Genomic DNA, 18,685 nt, shown 5'->3' on the forward strand with positions numbered 1-18,685 from the left:
TGATCTGGTTGTGCTGCATCACTGCGGATTTGCCAGGCCGACCACCACACAGACAAGCAAAGCCCAACACCGCACACGACGTTCAGCATGGCGGATGAAACAAACCAGCACATACCAAGTCAGTGACGCCCGAAGTGATGGTATGGACCAACATGCAAAATGCTGGATGGATGAGATCCACACGTTGATGATGAAAGGTGACTTGGCCTGATACACAGCAACTGTCAGGGCTCCACACATGAATTTGGATGGATTTAATCATATTAAATACAGTTGATATAAACTTGTTTATTAAATACAGCATTAGCACCATTAGAGATTGTAGTGAAAATTGCAGCGAAGTACCCAGAAATTCCAGAGATACAGGACGTTTCAGAAAGTGCTTGCACAACTGATGATGGGTGTCCTGTTTCTGAGGAAACTCTATGTACTTCACTATATATAAATAAATTTTTTTTGTGTAAACTATAAATGACATGATCTTGTTCAACAAATCAGAGGGAAAAATCAGCTTGTGAAAGCTTGAACAGTTTGTGAAATCTGTGAATATGTATTTTATCTGATATAAATAAAATAATACAAAATTAAAGACTTGGGCATGATACACATTTTAGGTTTTGGAATAAAACTGAATAAATGTCTTGACAATGACAAATAAAAAGGAATGTAAACAAAAAGCTAAATAAACACATAAAAAACACATTGGATTTCAACCAAATCTTGCATTAAATAAAACCACAGCATGCTGTATAGAAACCACCATTCACGAGCAATGGAGCTGGTCAAAAAGACTGAAGAATGAATGAGAGGTGATGCAAAAGCTCAGCCTGGCCGCAGGAGCCGAGAGGAAGCAGTGGAGGAGGCGTCACCAGGAAACAAGACAGCAATCGCACTGAAAAAACAGCAGTTAGGCAAAAGGAGCAAGGAGAGCGGGAAAGGAAAAGAAAAGGTTGAAGCAACACGCAGCCCTGGCCACAGAAGCGGATCACCATCAGGCCTGTGATGCCCGGCAGCAGCAGCAAAGAAGAGGACATACTTCCACACTCCCTCAAGCTTGTGTTTGTCTTTTTCTTTTCCCTTTTTTCTTTTCTTTTGGAAAGCGAGAAGAGAAACATGCAGGCTGAAGAGGGTGGGAGGACACACCTTTATCAGGGTTCTCGAACCTCTCTGGCTCCTCAGTGCTCCCGTTAGGAGCTCCTGAGCCAGCAGTGAGTGCCTGGTTCTCGGCCTGCGGACAGGGCAAAGCCTGGGCCTCGCCTAGCACCTCTGCCTGCTCTAAGAGCTCGGATGGGGATTCCTGCTCAGGCTCCTCCCCACTCCACAGCTCCTCCTCCTCCTCCTCCTCCTCCTCTAAGGCTTCTGCAGGAGTGTCCTCCTCTTCCTCCTCTGCTGCGGAAAGAGCCTCTATGGTCTCTTCTTCTTAACAGACAGGGGGACAGGTGTAACGTCAATACTACGGGACAACACAGACTTGGGCTACAGGCGCTGGAGAGATCGGGACACTTTCAGCTCTGATGAGAATTGAACTAATCTAGACGTTGCATGTGTACTGTTTCAGTATGAATATGGCACGTGGGATCCCCTCAGGTTAATAATAACCATCATTGTATCACTGAGTAGCTTATTATAAAATATGGATACAGTTCTACATCTTAGAAGATTAGCAATCCATTTATCAGATATATATTATATACAGTATCTTAACTTTCACAGTGTAGTGCAGTTTGGGGCTTTAGGGACATCTCCTTTACCATCCTGTCATGTAGGAGGGGGCAGGAAGGCAACTTAGATACAGATATGAATGAAGCGTTGAAAATAGTGGTGTAATGATCATAGCTGGCAAGGCCCTTGGAGTGAGGGGTCTTTTTGACTCCTTCTGAGTCACAGTGACTCTCCCTGTTTAGCACTGCAGTGCTTGGGATAACATGACAGTAAACATGTACTCTCCCCACCCCCCACCCCCAGCAGCATCCACACTGCTCTCTGGTTAAATCTGTGATGTACCCCCTTATTTAACTGCTCTTCGATTTGTGGGACTACGTGTGTTAATTTTAAATGTTACAACCTTATCTGTGGATGAGGGCACAGTACAAACTCTAGAACTTCAACACCAGTTCTTATCCACGAGGGCGTAGCAGGGTTGTCTAGCTTTGGGACTTAACTGCGTGTGGAGTGCTAGTCTCAAAGCTGTCAAGAGCGAATTTGAGATTGAGACCAAGACGTCCTGCCTGGGCGAGACAGTCCCAAGTTATCAACAAGAGTCTGCAGCTCAGGACGTCTTTAGGAAAGCTACTGGGAGTGATACTGGGAGTGAATGCTGGGAGTGATACTGAGAGTGAATGCTCGGAGTGATACTGAGAGTGATGTTGGGAGTGACACGCTGGTTCAGGGAGTGACACGCTGGTTCTGGGAGTTTTTGACACCCCAGATCAGCTCTCAGCAGACCGTCACAGAGAGGGACAGGAAGATATGGTCTGAGGTAGAGAGCAGGAGGACTGGGGGATTTTTGTGTGTGTGTGTGTGTGTGTGTGTGTGTGTGTGTGTGTGTGTGTGTGTGTGTGCATGAAGGCACACACCATCAGGAGAAGAGCTGAAAGTCTTCCTGTGATCTACAGCATGTGTACATCAGCAGGTGGGGAAATGGGTCGGAACCTGAATATGGGGGCGGGGCATGGACAGGTGGGTATGTTTTTGGGCCAGATGACAGACAGACAGACAGTCGGACAGACAGAAAGACGGACAGACCAAACAGGCAGAAGACAGAAATGCACAGCATGCTCAACTGACCTGCTGATGATGCCAGTCATGTGGCTCACACATCTTAACGCCATCAAAGACGACGGCTCCGGGCGTGCCGGGGTGCGTGACTACACACACCCTCTCACACCACGCACGCCTTCTAAACTGAGCCCAATGACTTGTAATGAAATGTCCCAAAAACGCGCAGACAAACAAAAGATAGGGCACGCCCAAGAACAAGGAACGCCCCACAGACAGAGCGCGCACAACACGACAGAAACAGAAGACAGAAGGAAGGGGAGGCTGAGAGAGAGAGAGAGAGAGGGGAGGAAGAGTAAGAGAGCAATAGAAGGGGGATAAAGAAAGGAGGAGAGGTCTGGAGAGGGGAGCAGGAGGGGAGGCGGGATGGCGGAGAGGAACCATGCGCGGTTCACCTTCGATCTGCCTAAAAGCTGCAGCCTGCCCTGGTGGGCCCGACCCCGAGAGGGTCCACTCGGGGCTGAATAAGGGGTGGTCATAGTACTCCTCGTCAGAGTAGTAGGGCTCATCCTCGGGCACTGAAACTGAGATGGAGGGGGCGAGGAACTTGCACCTCTCCCGAGAATTTTGGAAGCGGCGGAGAGGCCCTGCCTCCTCCTCATCCCCTACATCTACAAACAGACACAAGGAGAAGGAGCTGCAGGAAAATCCGCACACGGAGAGAGAGAGAGAGAGAGAGAGAGAGAGAGAGAGAGAGAGAGAGAGAGGGAGAGATAGAGACAGGGGGAGATGGAGAGAGAAAGAGGGAGAGAGACAGAGTGAGAGAGGGAGAGGGTGAGAGAGAAATAGGGAGATGGAGAGATAAAGAGGGAGAGAGAGACAGAGAGGAAGATGGAGAGAGAAGGAGGGAGAGAGAGAGACAGAGAGGAAGATGGAGAGAGAAAGAGGGAGAGAGAGAGAGACAGAGAGAGAGGAGGAGACAGAAAGAGAAAATTGGGGCAGACACAGGGAGAGAGAGAGCACAAGGTGGGGAGAAACAAAGAGAGAAATGGGGCAGATGGAGAGAGAAAGAGAGAAAGGAGCAGAAAGAGAAGAAGATCAGGGGATACACAAAGTGACAGAAAGTAGAAAAGGACACAAGTGCTCAGGCAGAAAAAAGTGAGGAAGACTAAAAAGGAAGTGGAGAGGAGGCCCAAGGTGATGAAGGGCAGAGAGAGAGAGGAAGAGTACGAAGGAAGAGTATGGAGGAAGAGAGGAGATGCACGGTAGCGGCAAAAAACATAAAGACAGAAAATAGTACCACTGATGCACGATACTGGAGTCAGAGAGACTCAACGAAAGTGAGAAAGAGACACACACACACACACACACACACAACACAGATACACACATATACACGAGACCAGAAACACAGACATCTGCTGTGGTGGCACCATGTCATTCTCATACAGCATGAAGGAGCTTCACTTTAAAGCTGATATGAAGATCAGATAACATCCTCCAATGAGTGAAAGCCATGGAACCAGGAAGACCCACTGAGTCAATCAGAATTGCTTGAACATTTCCTTCCCATATCCTGATTCTCCAGACTTTCTATAAGACGGTGATTAGCATTACAGTGGAGCAATTTCTGATGGGTCTGATTGGGAGTGGCTCCAGATGGATTAATGCTTGACTGACAGAGCAACAACCCTCTGGACATGAGCATTAATGGCAGGACTAAACAGTCTGGGTTCTCCCGGCCCGGGTGCCTCTCAGGTCCACACTGAGCATGTGCAGAGATATAGCAAAGGGCCCTGAAGAAGAGTTTCCATGTTGGTTTCCATGGCAACGTATAAGGTGTCAGAGGATAATCTGAGCACAGTGCAGACCTCCACTGGGTCGACCAGGGAGCTGTTACTACCACTGATGCAGTCAGAGAAATACACCACAATGCACAAACAAACAAACAAACACAGAAACAAACACACAAGCGCAGGCCCACAACGTTAACACGGCACCGACAAAAACACAGCATGCAGAGAGGAAAGAACAGGAAGAATGGGGGGGGGGGGGGGGGGTGTTCCCAAATCACCCGGGGGTTCATCGAGGGCGGAGCCACAGCTGGTCACATGCAGGGTGGAGGCTCCTGAAGGGGTCAGGAGTGTCGGTACGGAGACAGCGGGGTGATGGTTATGGAGGTGAGGGGACGCTGTTTTGAGTCCGGGCTGGTCTCCCCGGAGACTGTGTGATGAAAGTGAGGGGGCGTGTCCATAACATGTGCCGAGGACAAATGAGGAAGAGGAGGAAGTGGCCAAGTCAGCGCTGTGCGCACGTCTCCCCCAGTGTGGCGCTCTCTGGCTCCCCCTGCTGGGCAGGAGCTGGCGACTCATTGCGCAGTTGAGGTGACGGCCAGAAAAAAAGCCCTCATGGGACCCGCGATCGAGGAAGATGGAGACACACCCAGACCATGAACTCCATTTACACTCATATCTTTGTGCACGCAACCACACACACGTGCGAGCGTGCACTCACGCCCGCACACACACGCACCAGCCGCTGCAGACACGTACCTTGCTCCAGTGGGCCAAAGTGCTCAGCTGCAGGTGAGGGAGGTGGAGAAGGAGGCAGGTTGGCAGAATCTTCCACTGCGCACGCACGCACACACACACACACACACACACACACACACACACACACACACACACACACACACACACACACACACACACACACAAGGACAGGGTTAGGAGGATAGGATAGTGTGAGAGGCTTGGCATGGACAAACACCCACACTAACACACACATACATCATACGCACATCCAATCCCCCCCCCCCCAGACACACACACACACACACACACACACACACACACAGGCTGGGTTAGAGAGACAGGAGTACTGACAGGAGAACTGATGCAGATAACTCAGTGTACCCTGTGGCTTGTCTGTCTCTCTAAGGCTGGTGTCCCCCTGCGGCTTGTCTGTCTCTCTAAAGCTGGTGTCCCCTTGTGGCTTGTCTGTCTCTCTAAGGCTGGTGTCCCCCTGTGGCTTGTCTGTCTCTCTAAGGCTTGTGTCCCCCTGCAGCTTGTCTGTCTCTCTAAAGCTGGTGTCCCCTTGTGGCTTGTCTGTCTCTCTAAGGCTTGTGTCCCCCTGCAGCTTGTCTGTCTCTCTAAAGCTGGTGTCCCCCTGTGGCTTGTCTGTCTCTCTAAGGCTTGTGTCCCCCTGCAGCTTGTCTGTCTCTCTAAAGCCGGTGTCCCCTTGTGGCTTGTCTGTCTCTCTAAGGCTGGTGGATTGAAACATGTTACATTTACTCCACTACATGTACATTTATTTTAACATAGTCTGGCTAGTCCCACATCTTGCTATTTCAGGAACACTGACTCCACCAAAGTAGTTTGTTTGACAGCAGTGAGGTTCTATTACCCTACCTGAGGGCAGTCTGACAGCAGTGAGGTTCTATTACCCTACCTGAGGGCAGTCTAACAGCAGTGAGGTTCTATTACCCTACCTGAGGGCAGTCTGACAGCAGTGAGGTTCTATTACCCTACCTGAGGGCAGTCTAACAGCAGTGAGGTTCTATTACCCTACCTGAGGGCAGTCTGACAGCAGTGAGTTTCTATTACCCTACCTGAGGGCAGTCTGACAGCAGTGAGGTTCTATTACCCTACCTGAGGGCAGTCTGACAGCAGTGAGGTTCTATTACCCTACCTGAGGGCAGTCTAACAGCAGTGAGGTTCTATTACCCTACCTGAGGGCAGTCTGACAGCAGTGAGGTTCTATTACCCTACCTGAGGGCAGTCTGACAGCAGTGAGGTTCTATTACCCTACCTGAGGGCAGTCTGACAGCAGTGAGGTTCTATTACCCTACCTGAGGGCAGTCTGACAGCAGTGAGGTTCTATTACCCTACCTGAGGGCAGTCTGACAGCAGTAAGGTTCTATTACCCTACGGGAGGGCAGTCTAACAGCAGTGAGGTTCTATTACCCTACCTGAGGGCAGTCTGACAGCAGTGAGGTTCTATTACCCTACCTGAGGGCAGTCTGACAGCAGTGAGGCTCTATTACCCTACCTGAGGGCAGTCTGACAGCAGTGAGGTTCTATTACCCTACCTGAGGGCAGTCTGACAGCAGTAAGGTTCTATTACCCTACCGGAGGGCAGTCTGACAGCAGTGAGGTTCTATTACCCTACCTGAGGGCAGTCTGACAGCAGTGAGGTTCTTTTACCCTACCTGAGGGCAGTCTGACAGCAGTAAGGTTCTATTACCCTACCTGAGGGCAGTCTAACAGCAGTGAGGTTCTATTACCCTACCGGAGGGCAGTCTAACAGCAGTGAGGTTCTATTACCCTACCTGAGGGCAGTCTGACAGCAGTGAGGTTCTTTTACCCTACCTGAGGGCAGTCTGACAGCAGTAAGGTTCTATTACCCTACCTGAGGGCAGTCTGACAGCAGTGAGGTTCTATTACCCTACCTGAGGGCAGTCTGACAGCAGTAAGGTTCTATTACCCTACCTGAGGGCAGTCTGACAGCAGTGAGGTTCTATTACCCTACCTGAGGGCAGTCTGACAGCAGTAAGGTTCTATTACCCTACCGGAGGGCAGTCTGACAGCAGTGAGGTTCTATTACCCTACCTGAGGGCAGTCTGACAGCAGTGAGGTTCTTTTACCCTACCTGAGGGCAGTCTGACAGCAGTAAGGTTCTATTACCCTACCTGAGGGCAGTCTAACAGCAGTGAGGTTCTATTACCCTACCCGAGGGCAGTCTGACAGCAGTGAGGTTCTTTTACCCTACCTGAGGGCAGTCTGACAGCAGTGAGGTTCTATTACCCTACCGGAGGGCAGTCTGACAGCAGTGAGGTTCTATTACCCTACCTGAGGGCAGTCTAACAGCAGTGAGGTTCTATTACCCTACCTGAGGGCAGTCTGACAGCAGTGAGGTTCTATTACCCTACCTGAGGGCAGTCTGACAGCAGTGAGGTTCTTTTACCCTACCTGAGGGCAGTCTGACAGCAGTGAGGTTCTTTTACCCTACCTGAGGGCAGTCTGACAGCAGTGAGGTTCTATTACCCTACCTGAGGGCAGTCTGACAGCAGTGAGGTTCTATTACCCTACCTGAGGGCAGTCTGACAGCAGTGAGGTTCTATTACCCTACCTGAGGGCAGTCTGACAGCAGTGAGGTTCTATTACCCTACCTGAGGGCAGTCTGACAGCAGTGAGGTTCTATTACCCTACCTGAGGGCAGTCTGACAGCAGTGAGGTTCTTTTACCCTACCTGAGGGCAGTCTGACAGCAGTGAGGTTCTATTACCCTACCTGAGGGCAGTCTGACAGCAGTGAGGTTCTTTTACCCTACCTGAGGGCAGTCTGACAGCAGTAAGGTTCTATTACCCTACCTGAGGGCAGTCTAACAGCAGTGAGGTTCTATTACCCTACCCGAGGGCAGTCTGACAGCAGTGAGGTTCTTTTACCCTACCTGAGGGCAGTCTGACAGCAGTGAGGTTCTATTACCCTACCGGAGGGCAGTCTGACAGCAGTGAGGTTCTATTACCCTACCTGAGGGCAGTCTGACAGCAGTGAGGTTCTTTTACCCTACCTGAGGGCAGTCTGACAGCAGTAAGGTTCTATTACCCTACCGGAGGGCAGTCTGACAGCAGTGAGGTTCTATTACCCTACCTGAGGGCAGTCTGACAGCAGTGAGGTTCTATTACCCTACCTGAGGGCAGTCTGACAGCAGTAAGGTTCTATTACCCTACCGGAGGGCAGTCTGACAGCAGTGAGGTTCTATTACCCTACCTGAGGGCAGTCTGACAGCAGTGAGGTTCTTTTACCCTACCTGAGGGCAGTCTGACAGCAGTAAGGTTCTATTACCCTACCTGAGGGCAGTCTAACAGCAGTGAGGTTCTATTACCCTACCGGAGGGCAGTCTAACAGCAGTGAGGTTCTATTACCCTACCTGAGGGCAGTCTGACAGCAGTGAGGTTCTTTTACCCTACCTGAGGGCAGTCTGACAGCAGTAAGGTTCTATTACCCTACCGGAGGGCAGTCTGACAGCAGTGAGGTTCTATTACCCTACCTGAGGGCAGTCTGACAGCAGTGAGGTTCTATTACCCTACCTGAGGGCAGTCTGACAGCAGTAAGGTTCTATTACCCTACCTGAGGGCAGTCTGACAGCAGTGAGGTTCTATTACCCTACCTGAGGGCAGTCTGACAGCAGTAAGGTTCTATTACCCTACCGGAGGGCAGTCTGACAGCAGTGAGGTTCTATTACCCTACCTGAGGGCAGTCTGACAGCAGTGAGGTTCTTTTACCCTACCTGAGGGCAGTCTGACAGCAGTAAGGTTCTATTACCCTACCTGAGGGCAGTCTAACAGCAGTGAGGTTCTATTACCCTACCCGAGGGCAGTCTGACAGCAGTGAGGTTCTTTTACCCTACCTGAGGGCAGTCTGACAGCAGTGAGGTTCTATTACCCTACCGGAGGGCAGTCTGACAGCAGTGAGGTTCTATTACCCTACCTGAGGGCAGTCTAACAGCAGTGAGGTTCTATTACCCTACCTGAGGGCAGTCTGACAGCAGTGAGGTTCTATTACCCTACCTGAGGGCAGTCTGACAGCAGTGAGGTTCTTTTACCCTACCTGAGGGCAGTCTGACAGCAGTGAGGTTCTTTTACCCTACCTGAGGGCAGTCTGACAGCAGTGAGGTTCTATTACCCTACCTGAGGGCAGTCTGACAGCAGTGAGGTTCTATTACCCTACCTGAGGGCAGTCTGACAGCAGTGAGGTTCTATTACCCTACCTGAGGGCAGTCTGACAGCAGTGAGGTTCTATTACCCTACCTGAGGGCAGTCTGACAGCAGTGAGGTTCTATTACCCTACCTGAGGGCAGTCTGACAGCAGTGAGGTTCTTTTACCCTACCTGAGGGCAGTCTGACAGCAGTGAGGTTCTATTACCCTACCTGAGGGCAGTCTGACAGCAGTGAGGTTCTATTACCCTACCTGAGGGCAGTCTGACAGCAGTGAGGTTCTATTACCCTACCTGAGGGCAGTCTGACAGCAGTGAGGTTCTATTACCCTACCTGAGGGCAGTCTGACAGCAGTGTCCGGGTGCAGCTCCTGCTCTCCCTTCAGAACTGCCACCGCCTCAGCTGTCACCTCCTGCACGATCCGTGCCGACACTTGTTCTGTGTGATACACACACACACACACACACACACACACACACACACACACACACACACACACACACACACACACACACACACACACACACACACACACACACAGCTCCATCAGCACATCTCAATGATGTTCACCCCCAGCCCTAAGGACTGGACTGTCCCCTCTGCTCCAACACACCTTACTGAAGTCATTGGCTAATTATAAAGCCCTTCGTGCACCCAGGCGTGTCAGAGCAGGAAAACCAGTACCATACAGTGTAGCACTAAAGGCCACTGCTTTTCAGCCTCATGCACAGTAATGAGGACTAGCCTACCCCACACCCAGCACCTCCCCCACCTCTGAGCTCGGGGAGTCAGTGGAGGAGCTGCTGAGACCAGGGTAAGTACTGACCTCACCTGCTCCTCCACCACCGCCTACAGCTCTCATGCAGATACACCTCACTGCCTAACCTCCCAGACGTGATCCAAATTCACCAGGGTTCACTAGGGTTAGTCTCAGCGCCGGACAGCCAGTTTCATTTAAACCAGGTGAAATTCCCTCATTGTAGGGTAAAAAATAATGCTAAAATTTAAATCATATCGCACATCGCATGTTTTGTAAGGAGATTTCAGCCTTGGAGCTAAAGAAAAGGAATGTGAAATGGCATTTTTCATTCAGGTTCTAATTCAAATCTAACGAACCTGAGTCTGTGTTTCTAAGAAGACCTGAATGCAGTTAAAAAGCAAACGATAATACTTTTCAATAATTCCCTTTAATTCCATGTATTTTTTCCCTTCACTGAGCAGCATCTGAACATGACTGAGGACATCAGGATGAGCTAAACATTTTTCTGCATGTTGGACAGACATGGCGCTGGAACTGGCAGTATTGTGAGAGAACAAATTGTCATGGCAACAGTGGACAAAGCGAGATTGCAATTACACAGCAGACTTTATCCACCCCACGGTTTCACACAAATCTCAAAGGGTTAGAGATCATATATCACTGATTCAGCTTTGTCTAAGAGAAATTAAAATCTTTGCTTTCAAATTCATCTGTCATATATTTCTGTGGAGTAATTAAAACATTATTCATTCATTAATCATTATTCATTATTCATATAATTATGCGATTTCTATAAAACCTTATAGGAGATATGTAAATGTGAGGAAAGGCGAATCAGCGCATTTTACAACACATTGAGGAGTTGTCTGGCATGTTGAACAATTTTCTAAACCAATCATTTTCTAACAATCGTCCTCGAGACACTAGGCCGTCCATTAGAGGCTTTTAGAAAATTACGGATCTTCACCCTTTGCTGTTGTGTAACGTAATTATATACAAGGAAATCGGTTCGAGCAAGTTATTAACACTGGAGGACCGCAAAGCAAAATCCACCCGGGCACGCAGGTTCAAGCTGATGGTGGAAACAGCAGGATGGATGTAACTGCGTAAAACACATCTTTAGGCAGGTGGTTTTAACGATACCTTGAGCATGGCCACTTCTTAAAACAAGCAGATCATAACCAATTGTAAATATACAGGCCACGCACATAATCATTTAAGGGTCTGGTCTCAGGTGCCAAATTAAAAGTCTCCTCTCATGCGGTTTCATTTCTCGGTTCATCACTAGCTCATACATGAGTTATTTACTTTGTTTAATGAACAGGCTGTTGACGGATTAGTAGCTACACGGTTGCATTAACACTGTGCCATTAGGACAAATGACGTCAAAGCCCTAAAAGCTTCTGAAATGGTGAAGTGGCGTTTGTCCTCCCACGTTCTGCGCGCTATAGACACGGTGCGGAGGGCTGTGGAGTGAGTCTGCGCAGTAGGGTCTCTTTAGGCAGAACTTACTCCCACATAAATCCACCCACACACACACACACACAGACACGGCAAACACACGCGTGCACACGGAGAAAGTAATAATGCGCTCCTGGAGAACATGCCTACAGCAACCTTCATGCCTTAAGTCAACCGCACCATGAGAGCGACTCCGAGCTTAAGACTCATACAACGCCGAGCTGCCTGTGGATTTACCTAAAAATATTAACCCTGCGATTTATAGACAGACGGCTGTGGTTTGGACGTTTGGGAACACGGTAATGGCTTATGTCGAAAGTGATGGTGATGGTGCATTCGGTTTTCCTGCATGAAGTATTCCTTCATCAGCCCTCTGAAGGCAACAGATTTGATACAGTGCGGAGAGCTACAGTTTCTAGCGGCTGAAGAGCGAGTAGATAATTGTGTGCTGTAATTGCGTATCGTCACCCACACACATCATTAGTGCTGTGGGTATCAGATGAGTCAAAAGAGCAAGACCGGTTACACAAAAGCCTGAAACAATACGGAAACAACAGAAAACCCTTTCCCCTCATTTCAGCTCGCGCTTAATAAGCAAACAGGGTCGTCTGAAATGGGCGGCATTTTTACACCAACCCCAACGTCCCTTCCTTGCTATCGGTGTTCCTTCAGTAACATGTTCACTCGCAAACACATTTGCCCACTGTTTCCAATCCCAAATTGCCGCTTGATGGCGACCAAATGTGTTTTTTCGCATGTTATCTTACGATGGCTAAGGTTAATGTGCTGACGTATGGAATAAGTAGCTTCCACTGTCGCAGTGTGCGTGGCTGAACACACGTGGCCGCGCGTCTTTGTGTCTGAGAGACGGACCACTGCACCAGCACAGATGCCAGACAGCCCCCCCCCCCCCCCCCCCCCCCCCCCCCTCAAATACTCCCGTCTGGCTGAGCAGTGCCAGAAGCGCGCGCATGTGCAAATACGCTTGCATGCGCACACACGCACGTCCACATCTGCATGCACGTTCACGAACACAGCTGTTTTAAGGTCAGCTACGCTATGTGGCACTTGAGTCTTTTTCAACTCTTCCTATTAAAACACACAGATTCTGCAACTGCGTAAAGACAGCACAATCCATTCCTACTTCATCCTGAATGGGACAGTTGACAGACAGGACATTGAGTGAATCAAGCATGATTAGGTTAGCGCCCCAACACAAAAGCATCTTGTATCCGTACAGTGTCAGGAGGCATCACAGCGTCACATCCCAGCTCTGTGCAGTCTATAAAGTGTCTGTACCCTCTGCTGTCTGAACCTTCTGCACCTGGTCACACATTAGCAGTAAGTTACAGGCACCCTACTCTGACCACAGACACAACCAACACATCATTATTTGAGCTCGGCGAGCCGGTCCGGAGCCGTACCCTGGCGGAGGAAAGCTCTTACCACAGAAGCCCGGCTGGCGAAGGCTCGGCTGGTGGAGGCTCGGCTGCTGTCGGGGGTGCACGTATGCCGGCTTGGCGGAGGCGAATGGCTTTCACCCTCGGCCGCGCCCGCTTGCCAAAAGCGAACGAGGCTGGGTGGGAGGGAGGTGGGGGGGGGTGGTTGGGGGGGGGGGGGGGGGGGGAGTAGGATGCCGCTACCCTGTGCCAAAGAGCTGTGCTGTTACCATGGCAACATGCCGCCTAGGCCCAGGATGAATGTACGCTCAGCATGTCTTGGCTTCAGATAACTGCCGACAGTGTGTGTGTGTGTGTGTGTGTGTGTATTTGCGTGTGTGTGTATGTGTGTTTGCGTGTGTGTGCATGTGTGTGTATGTGTGTGTGTGTTTGTGTATTTATGTGTGTTTGCGTGTGTGTGCATGTGTGTGTGAGTGTGTCTGTCATTGTGTGCTCAGTAATGATGTTATTCCTGCTGCCTGCTCTCAAAAAGAGAAACATGTCTGTATCTCTGTGTCTCCCCCTGTATAAACACACCCTACATCACAACCACTCCGAAATAGCTAAAAGAAGAGAACATAGGACCAGAATAAATCCTGAGCAGTGAGACAGTCAGACTAATACACAACACATACTTATTTGTCAAAGCACTGAGATGCTGTCAGTCTGTACACCAAAGAAAGCCTAAGAGCACAAGTGCTGTGCACACACCAGAAATTGTGTTTGTTCGTTTGTTTTGCAAGGGTGGTAGTTTATGTTTAAATGTTGGCAGTATGTTGGCTTTCACTCTGAGCAGGGTGACATCACTGATAAAGAATTTCTTTGAGCTCAGACACACTGAAGTGGTTCAGGGTGGGGCAGTCTGATTCAGGACCTCATAGCAGGGGCTCAGTCTGATTCAGGACATCATAGCAGGGGCTCAGTCTGATTCAGGACCTCATAGCAGGGGCTCAGTCTAATTCAGGACATCATAGCAGGGGCTCAGTCTGATTCAGGACATCATAGCAGGGGCTCAGTCTGATTCAGGACATCATAGCAGGGGCTCAGTCTGATTCAGGACCTCATAGCAGGGGCTCAGTCTGATTCAGGGCTCCATAGCTGGAGATGAGTCTGATTCAGGACTATATAGCTGGTGATCACTCTGATTCAGAACCCACTCACCCCATCCTTCCCACTCACCCCACCCTACTCACCCCTTTTTTCATCCTTCCATCGCACTCTGTTTCTTTTCTTGCTCATGCATGTTCTGTGTTTGTCATGTATAAATGCTGCAGGAAACACTTTCTATTTTTTTTTTCTTTCTGAAAGTTCCCTCTGTCTCCCCCCCTCTCTCTCTCCTCCCCCTTCTCCTCCACTGATCTCTCTCTCCATCTTCTCTCTTCTCTCTCTCCTCTCCCCAGCTGTCCTCCTCCTCCTCACTTGCCACAGCAGATATCCCTCAACCCACGAACCCCCGAGTCATGAAACCGCTCGTTTACCACTTACTTCAATGCTCGTTTGATCCAGAGCTCAGATTCACGCTGTGAATTTCACCAAGAGCCCCTAGTCACAAAAGTGACACAAAGGAACAGAGTTCTCAGAACAATGCTGAATGAACTCGTTAAGAGTTTTAGCACTGCCCATATAAGCACCCATTTAGCTATATGTATTTTCTGGTTGAGAAAATGAATATTTCTCTATTTGGAATATTATGTGCTTGTGTGCAGGACTAAATAACCATCGCTAGTAGATTCATAACCGTAAGGCATCCAGTCTCATGCCCGCTGATCTGTGCAAATCTGTGTTTGTACATGTGTGTGTTTGTACATGTGTGTGAGTGCATGTGTGTGTTTGTACATGTGTGTGTGAGTGCAGTGTGTGTTTGTACATGTGTGTGTGAGTGCATGTGTGTGTTTGTACATGTGTGTGTGAGTGCATGTGTGTGTACGTGTGTGTGAGTGCATGTGTGTGTTTGTACATGTGTGTGTGATTGCATGTGTGTGCTTGTGTGTTTGTCAACATGCGTATTTTGTTTGTGTGTGCATGCGAGTGTTACACTCGTTCATATATGTGTGTGTGTGTGTGTGTGTGTGTGTGTGTGTGTGTGTGGTGTGTGTGTGCATGCACACATATATTATGCACACATAATGTGTATCTGGCTGTGTTTGTGTGTGTATATGTGTGCATGTGTGTGTGTGTAAGTATGTGTGCTGTTCTTGTGAGCACCCAGCACAACTTCCTGGCTGCCAGGGGTTGCCATGGCAGCAGAGTTCCTGCAGCGTGCTCCGACCGGCCTGTTGTTCCATCTCCTGCGGTCTTTTATTACGGCCTTCTACCTGCGCTGACACGAGGGGTCGGCACCCACCGTCGCCGCGGAGACAGCGCCGTTGACGCGCTACACGCAAGCACAGCCGCTGCACCCACTCCTACGTTCAGCCTCCTCGTTACTGAAGTCGTGAGGAGCTGCAGGCACCTCCTCCACAGTGACAGCCACAATCGCTGTGCTTTATTCCTCATTAAAATATGAATGCAGACCTTCAACGGGAAACGCAGAGACTTTCTGTCCGCTCTCAGCAGCACTGCTGGACTGTTTGCGTGGAGCCATGTTTCTCAGACTTAGCTACACTCAGGTTCCTCAGAGTTAGCTACACTCAGAGTTAGCTACACACAAGTTCCTCAGAGTTAGCTACACTCAGAGTTAGCTACACTCAGGTTCCTCAGAGTTAGCTACACTTGGAGTTAGCTACACTCAGGTTCTTCAGAGTTAGCTACACTCAGGTTCCTCAGAGTTAGCTACAATCAGGTTCCTCAGAGTTAGCTGCACTCAGAGTTAGCTACACTCAGGTTCCTCAGAGTTAGCTACACTCAGAGTTAGCTACACTCAGGTTCCTCAGAGTTAGCTACACTCGTAGTTAGCTACAATCAGGTTCTTCAGAGTTAGCTACACTCAGGTTCCTCAGAGTTAGCTACAATCAGGTTCCTCAGAGTTAGCTACACTCAGAGTTAGCTCAGAGTTAGCTACACTCAGAGTTAGCTACACTCAGGTTCCTCAGAGTTAGCTACACTTAGAGTTAGCTACACTCAGGTTCCTCAGAGTTAGCTACACTCAGGTTCCTCAGAGTTAGCTACACTCTGGTTCCTCAGAGTTAGCTACACTCAGGTTCCTCAGAGTTAGCTACACAGAATTAGATACACTCAGGTTCCTCAGACTTAGACACACTCAGGTAATTGAGGTGTTACAGGGCTGGATATGTTGGTGTGCGCTTCAGCGCCCCCTACCTGCGGTGACGGCATGGCCTGAGGGCAGGTCGCCATTGAAGCCGTTTTCTCTAGTGTAGGAGGCAGCACCCGGCTGACACGACCGGTATGAGAAGCCGTTCTCCTCGTGTCCGACTGGGCTGGACGAGGCCTGTGCTCCCAGCGATGCCCACTGGGGGGCGCTGTCCTCTGGCTGCCGACCGTCTGCCATCAAGACCGGAGGAGAGGTGGAGGTCGATCCTTTCAGCTAAGGGAGTCAAAGAGAGAAGGTTCTTAACTAAAAGCTAGTATAGCAAAGCTAGCATAGAATAGCTAGCATAGCCATGCAACTCCACACATTTACCACATACACACATGCACACAAGCATATCAGGAAAAGACAGACATCAAAAGTCATTAACATATACTTTTATAAACACATTCCCCTGATCTGTTGTTCACTCTATCAAAATCACTCAGTCATCACATTTATTTATGCACTGTATCACTGCTGGTGACTACATTTATGGCCACTGGTAATATTGCTGTCATTAATGTGTCTTTGAGGCAGTTACATAAAATTACTTTGAAGACTACATTGCGTATAAGGAAACAAAAATAAAATAAAAAATCCTCTAGTCAACCACAGAGCATTTGCCAGAATGGATGCGAGTCAATTGCGGGTGTGCTAATCCAGATGTGGCAATAATAATGTGGTCTATGCTTATAGAGAGCTTAAAGCAGGTGTGCGTAGCAGTCGTGCTGATTTCATGTTCATCTCTTAGTATAATGCTGGTGGTCACATTAAGAGTGAGTAAGGGTGAGAGAGAGAGAGAGAGAGAGAGAGTGAAGGAGAGAGCGTGAGAGCGTGAGTCACGATCCTCTCCTGTTTTTACGATCCTCTCCTGTGCATCGGTGTCACATGTGACGAGGCCTATGCATTTTTATTCTAGAGCCATTTCCATGCGTGTGTGTTAGAATCTGTGCATGTGTGTGCGGGCGTGTGTAGGTGTGTGAGATGAGTTTGAAGTAGCCAGTCTTAATCAGCGTGTTTTCTAGCCCCCTCTCACCCTGCTGAAGGGGGAATGTAGCCAGGTACTCTCTCACTGATTAATGCAGCACAGCAACTCAAACAGCAGGTCTTCAGAGTCCCTGGCTGGGCTCTGTGGAAAGGCCCAATTAATAAGACACATCCACTTGAGGTGCGGCCTCCCTCCTGCACCTCCATCCTGCTCCGAAGGTGCAGGGCTCTGTGCATCCTCGCTGACCTCTGTGGAGGGCACGTAGGGGTTATCTTCCGGCTCAGACACACCTGCAGCTAGTGGACTGCGCTTTTACACCCCAGCTTTTCTGCGAGCTACCGTGAGGCACCGGGTGAACGAGAGACATGATTGGGTGTTCAGTATCACCTCTGTCTCTCTTATCTCTCTATCTTTCTCCTCAGTCTCATGTCTCTCATCTCTTTCCTCTCTCTTTCTCTCCTATCTTCTCTCACTCTTTCCCTCTCTGACCACTGTGCTGTCACCCTCATATTCATTCACTATATCTCCCACTCCTCCTCTTCCTTTCTTTTTGTTCTCTCACTCTTTCTCGCTTCTTCCAAGCACCGCTCTCATCTCTCCTCTCTCCTTCACGCCCCCGACCGTTCGTGATGGCATCCAGTCCCCTCTGATTACAGGCAACACTTGGGGCTAATTTGTCACCTCTTCCTCTCAATGAGGAGCTTGGGAACGCCTTTACTAACAACCATTAGATGGCGCACTCACACAGTGTCTCATCTGTGTCGTCCAAATACATGGCATGTTACAGCGGGAAGTGTAACTGCTATAAATCGAGGTGTGTTACTAGGACACTTTCTGTGCTACTAGGTCAGAATATCTCTCACCAATCTTAATACAGCACTAATATATGCAAGGACTGTGTCGATGAACACTATACTTGAATGGCAGGTACAAAGAGTGAAGGATTTAGAATTGAGTTCTCAGCTTGGTCTGCAGAAGGTGGGTCATCTCTTAGGGGTGTGTAGCATGGCAGGTGTGCACAGGACTCCAGAAAACAGTGAAAAGCACGAAAAAGATTAGAGCCAAGGTCTGAGTTTTAACACACGTACAAGTCTTACTCGTCCAATCACACACGGGCGAAAAGCGGCAGCCAAAACATGTGTCTCTTAAGAACAGCACTGATGTACTACTTTAAAAATCAGCTAATGTAATGAAGGCACTTTCGTTAGATTCCAGTGTTCAGCCTAAATCAAAGTATTCCTGATATTAGACAAACTATTAGACAAGCTCTAAAGATGAAGCATTCTTTTAATGACCTAAGAATATTGCTAAATAACAAATGAGCAATCAAGGACACACACACCCACACCCAC

The 18,685-nt window shown here is 49.1% G+C and overlaps 2 protein-coding genes across 19 annotated transcripts in view; one reads left to right on the forward strand and one right to left on the reverse strand.

Annotated features, from left to right (window-relative positions):
* gulp1a (GULP PTB domain containing engulfment adaptor 1a) overlaps window positions 1-18,685 on the forward strand; it is a 350,639-nt gene that overhangs the window by 66,398 nt on the left and 265,556 nt on the right. The window lies entirely within an intron of this gene.
* The window catches only part of map2 (microtubule-associated protein 2), an 80,660-nt gene that overhangs the window by 18,388 nt on the left and 43,587 nt on the right, over window positions 1-18,685 (reverse strand). For 8 of the 18 annotated variants that reach the window (XM_077002267.1, XM_077002258.1, XM_077002257.1 and 5 more), the window contains 5 exons: window positions 16,354-16,579; window positions 9,769-9,873; window positions 5,271-5,345; window positions 3,174-3,389; window positions 1,144-1,419 (listed from right to left, as the gene is read on the reverse strand). In XM_077002267.1, the coding sequence (XP_076858382.1) occupies window positions 1,144-1,419; window positions 3,174-3,389; window positions 5,271-5,345; window positions 9,769-9,873; window positions 16,354-16,543 (862 nt within the window). In that variant the 5' untranslated portion in view covers window positions 16,544-16,579. The other 10 variants (XM_077002268.1, XM_077002260.1, XM_077002256.1 and 7 more) reach the window with 9 other exon arrangements.

This window comes from Brachyhypopomus gauderio, chromosome 4, assembly GCF_052324685.1.
Source record: "Brachyhypopomus gauderio isolate BG-103 chromosome 4, BGAUD_0.2, whole genome shotgun sequence".
Lineage (NCBI taxonomy): Eukaryota > Metazoa > Chordata > Actinopteri > Gymnotiformes > Hypopomidae > Brachyhypopomus > Brachyhypopomus gauderio.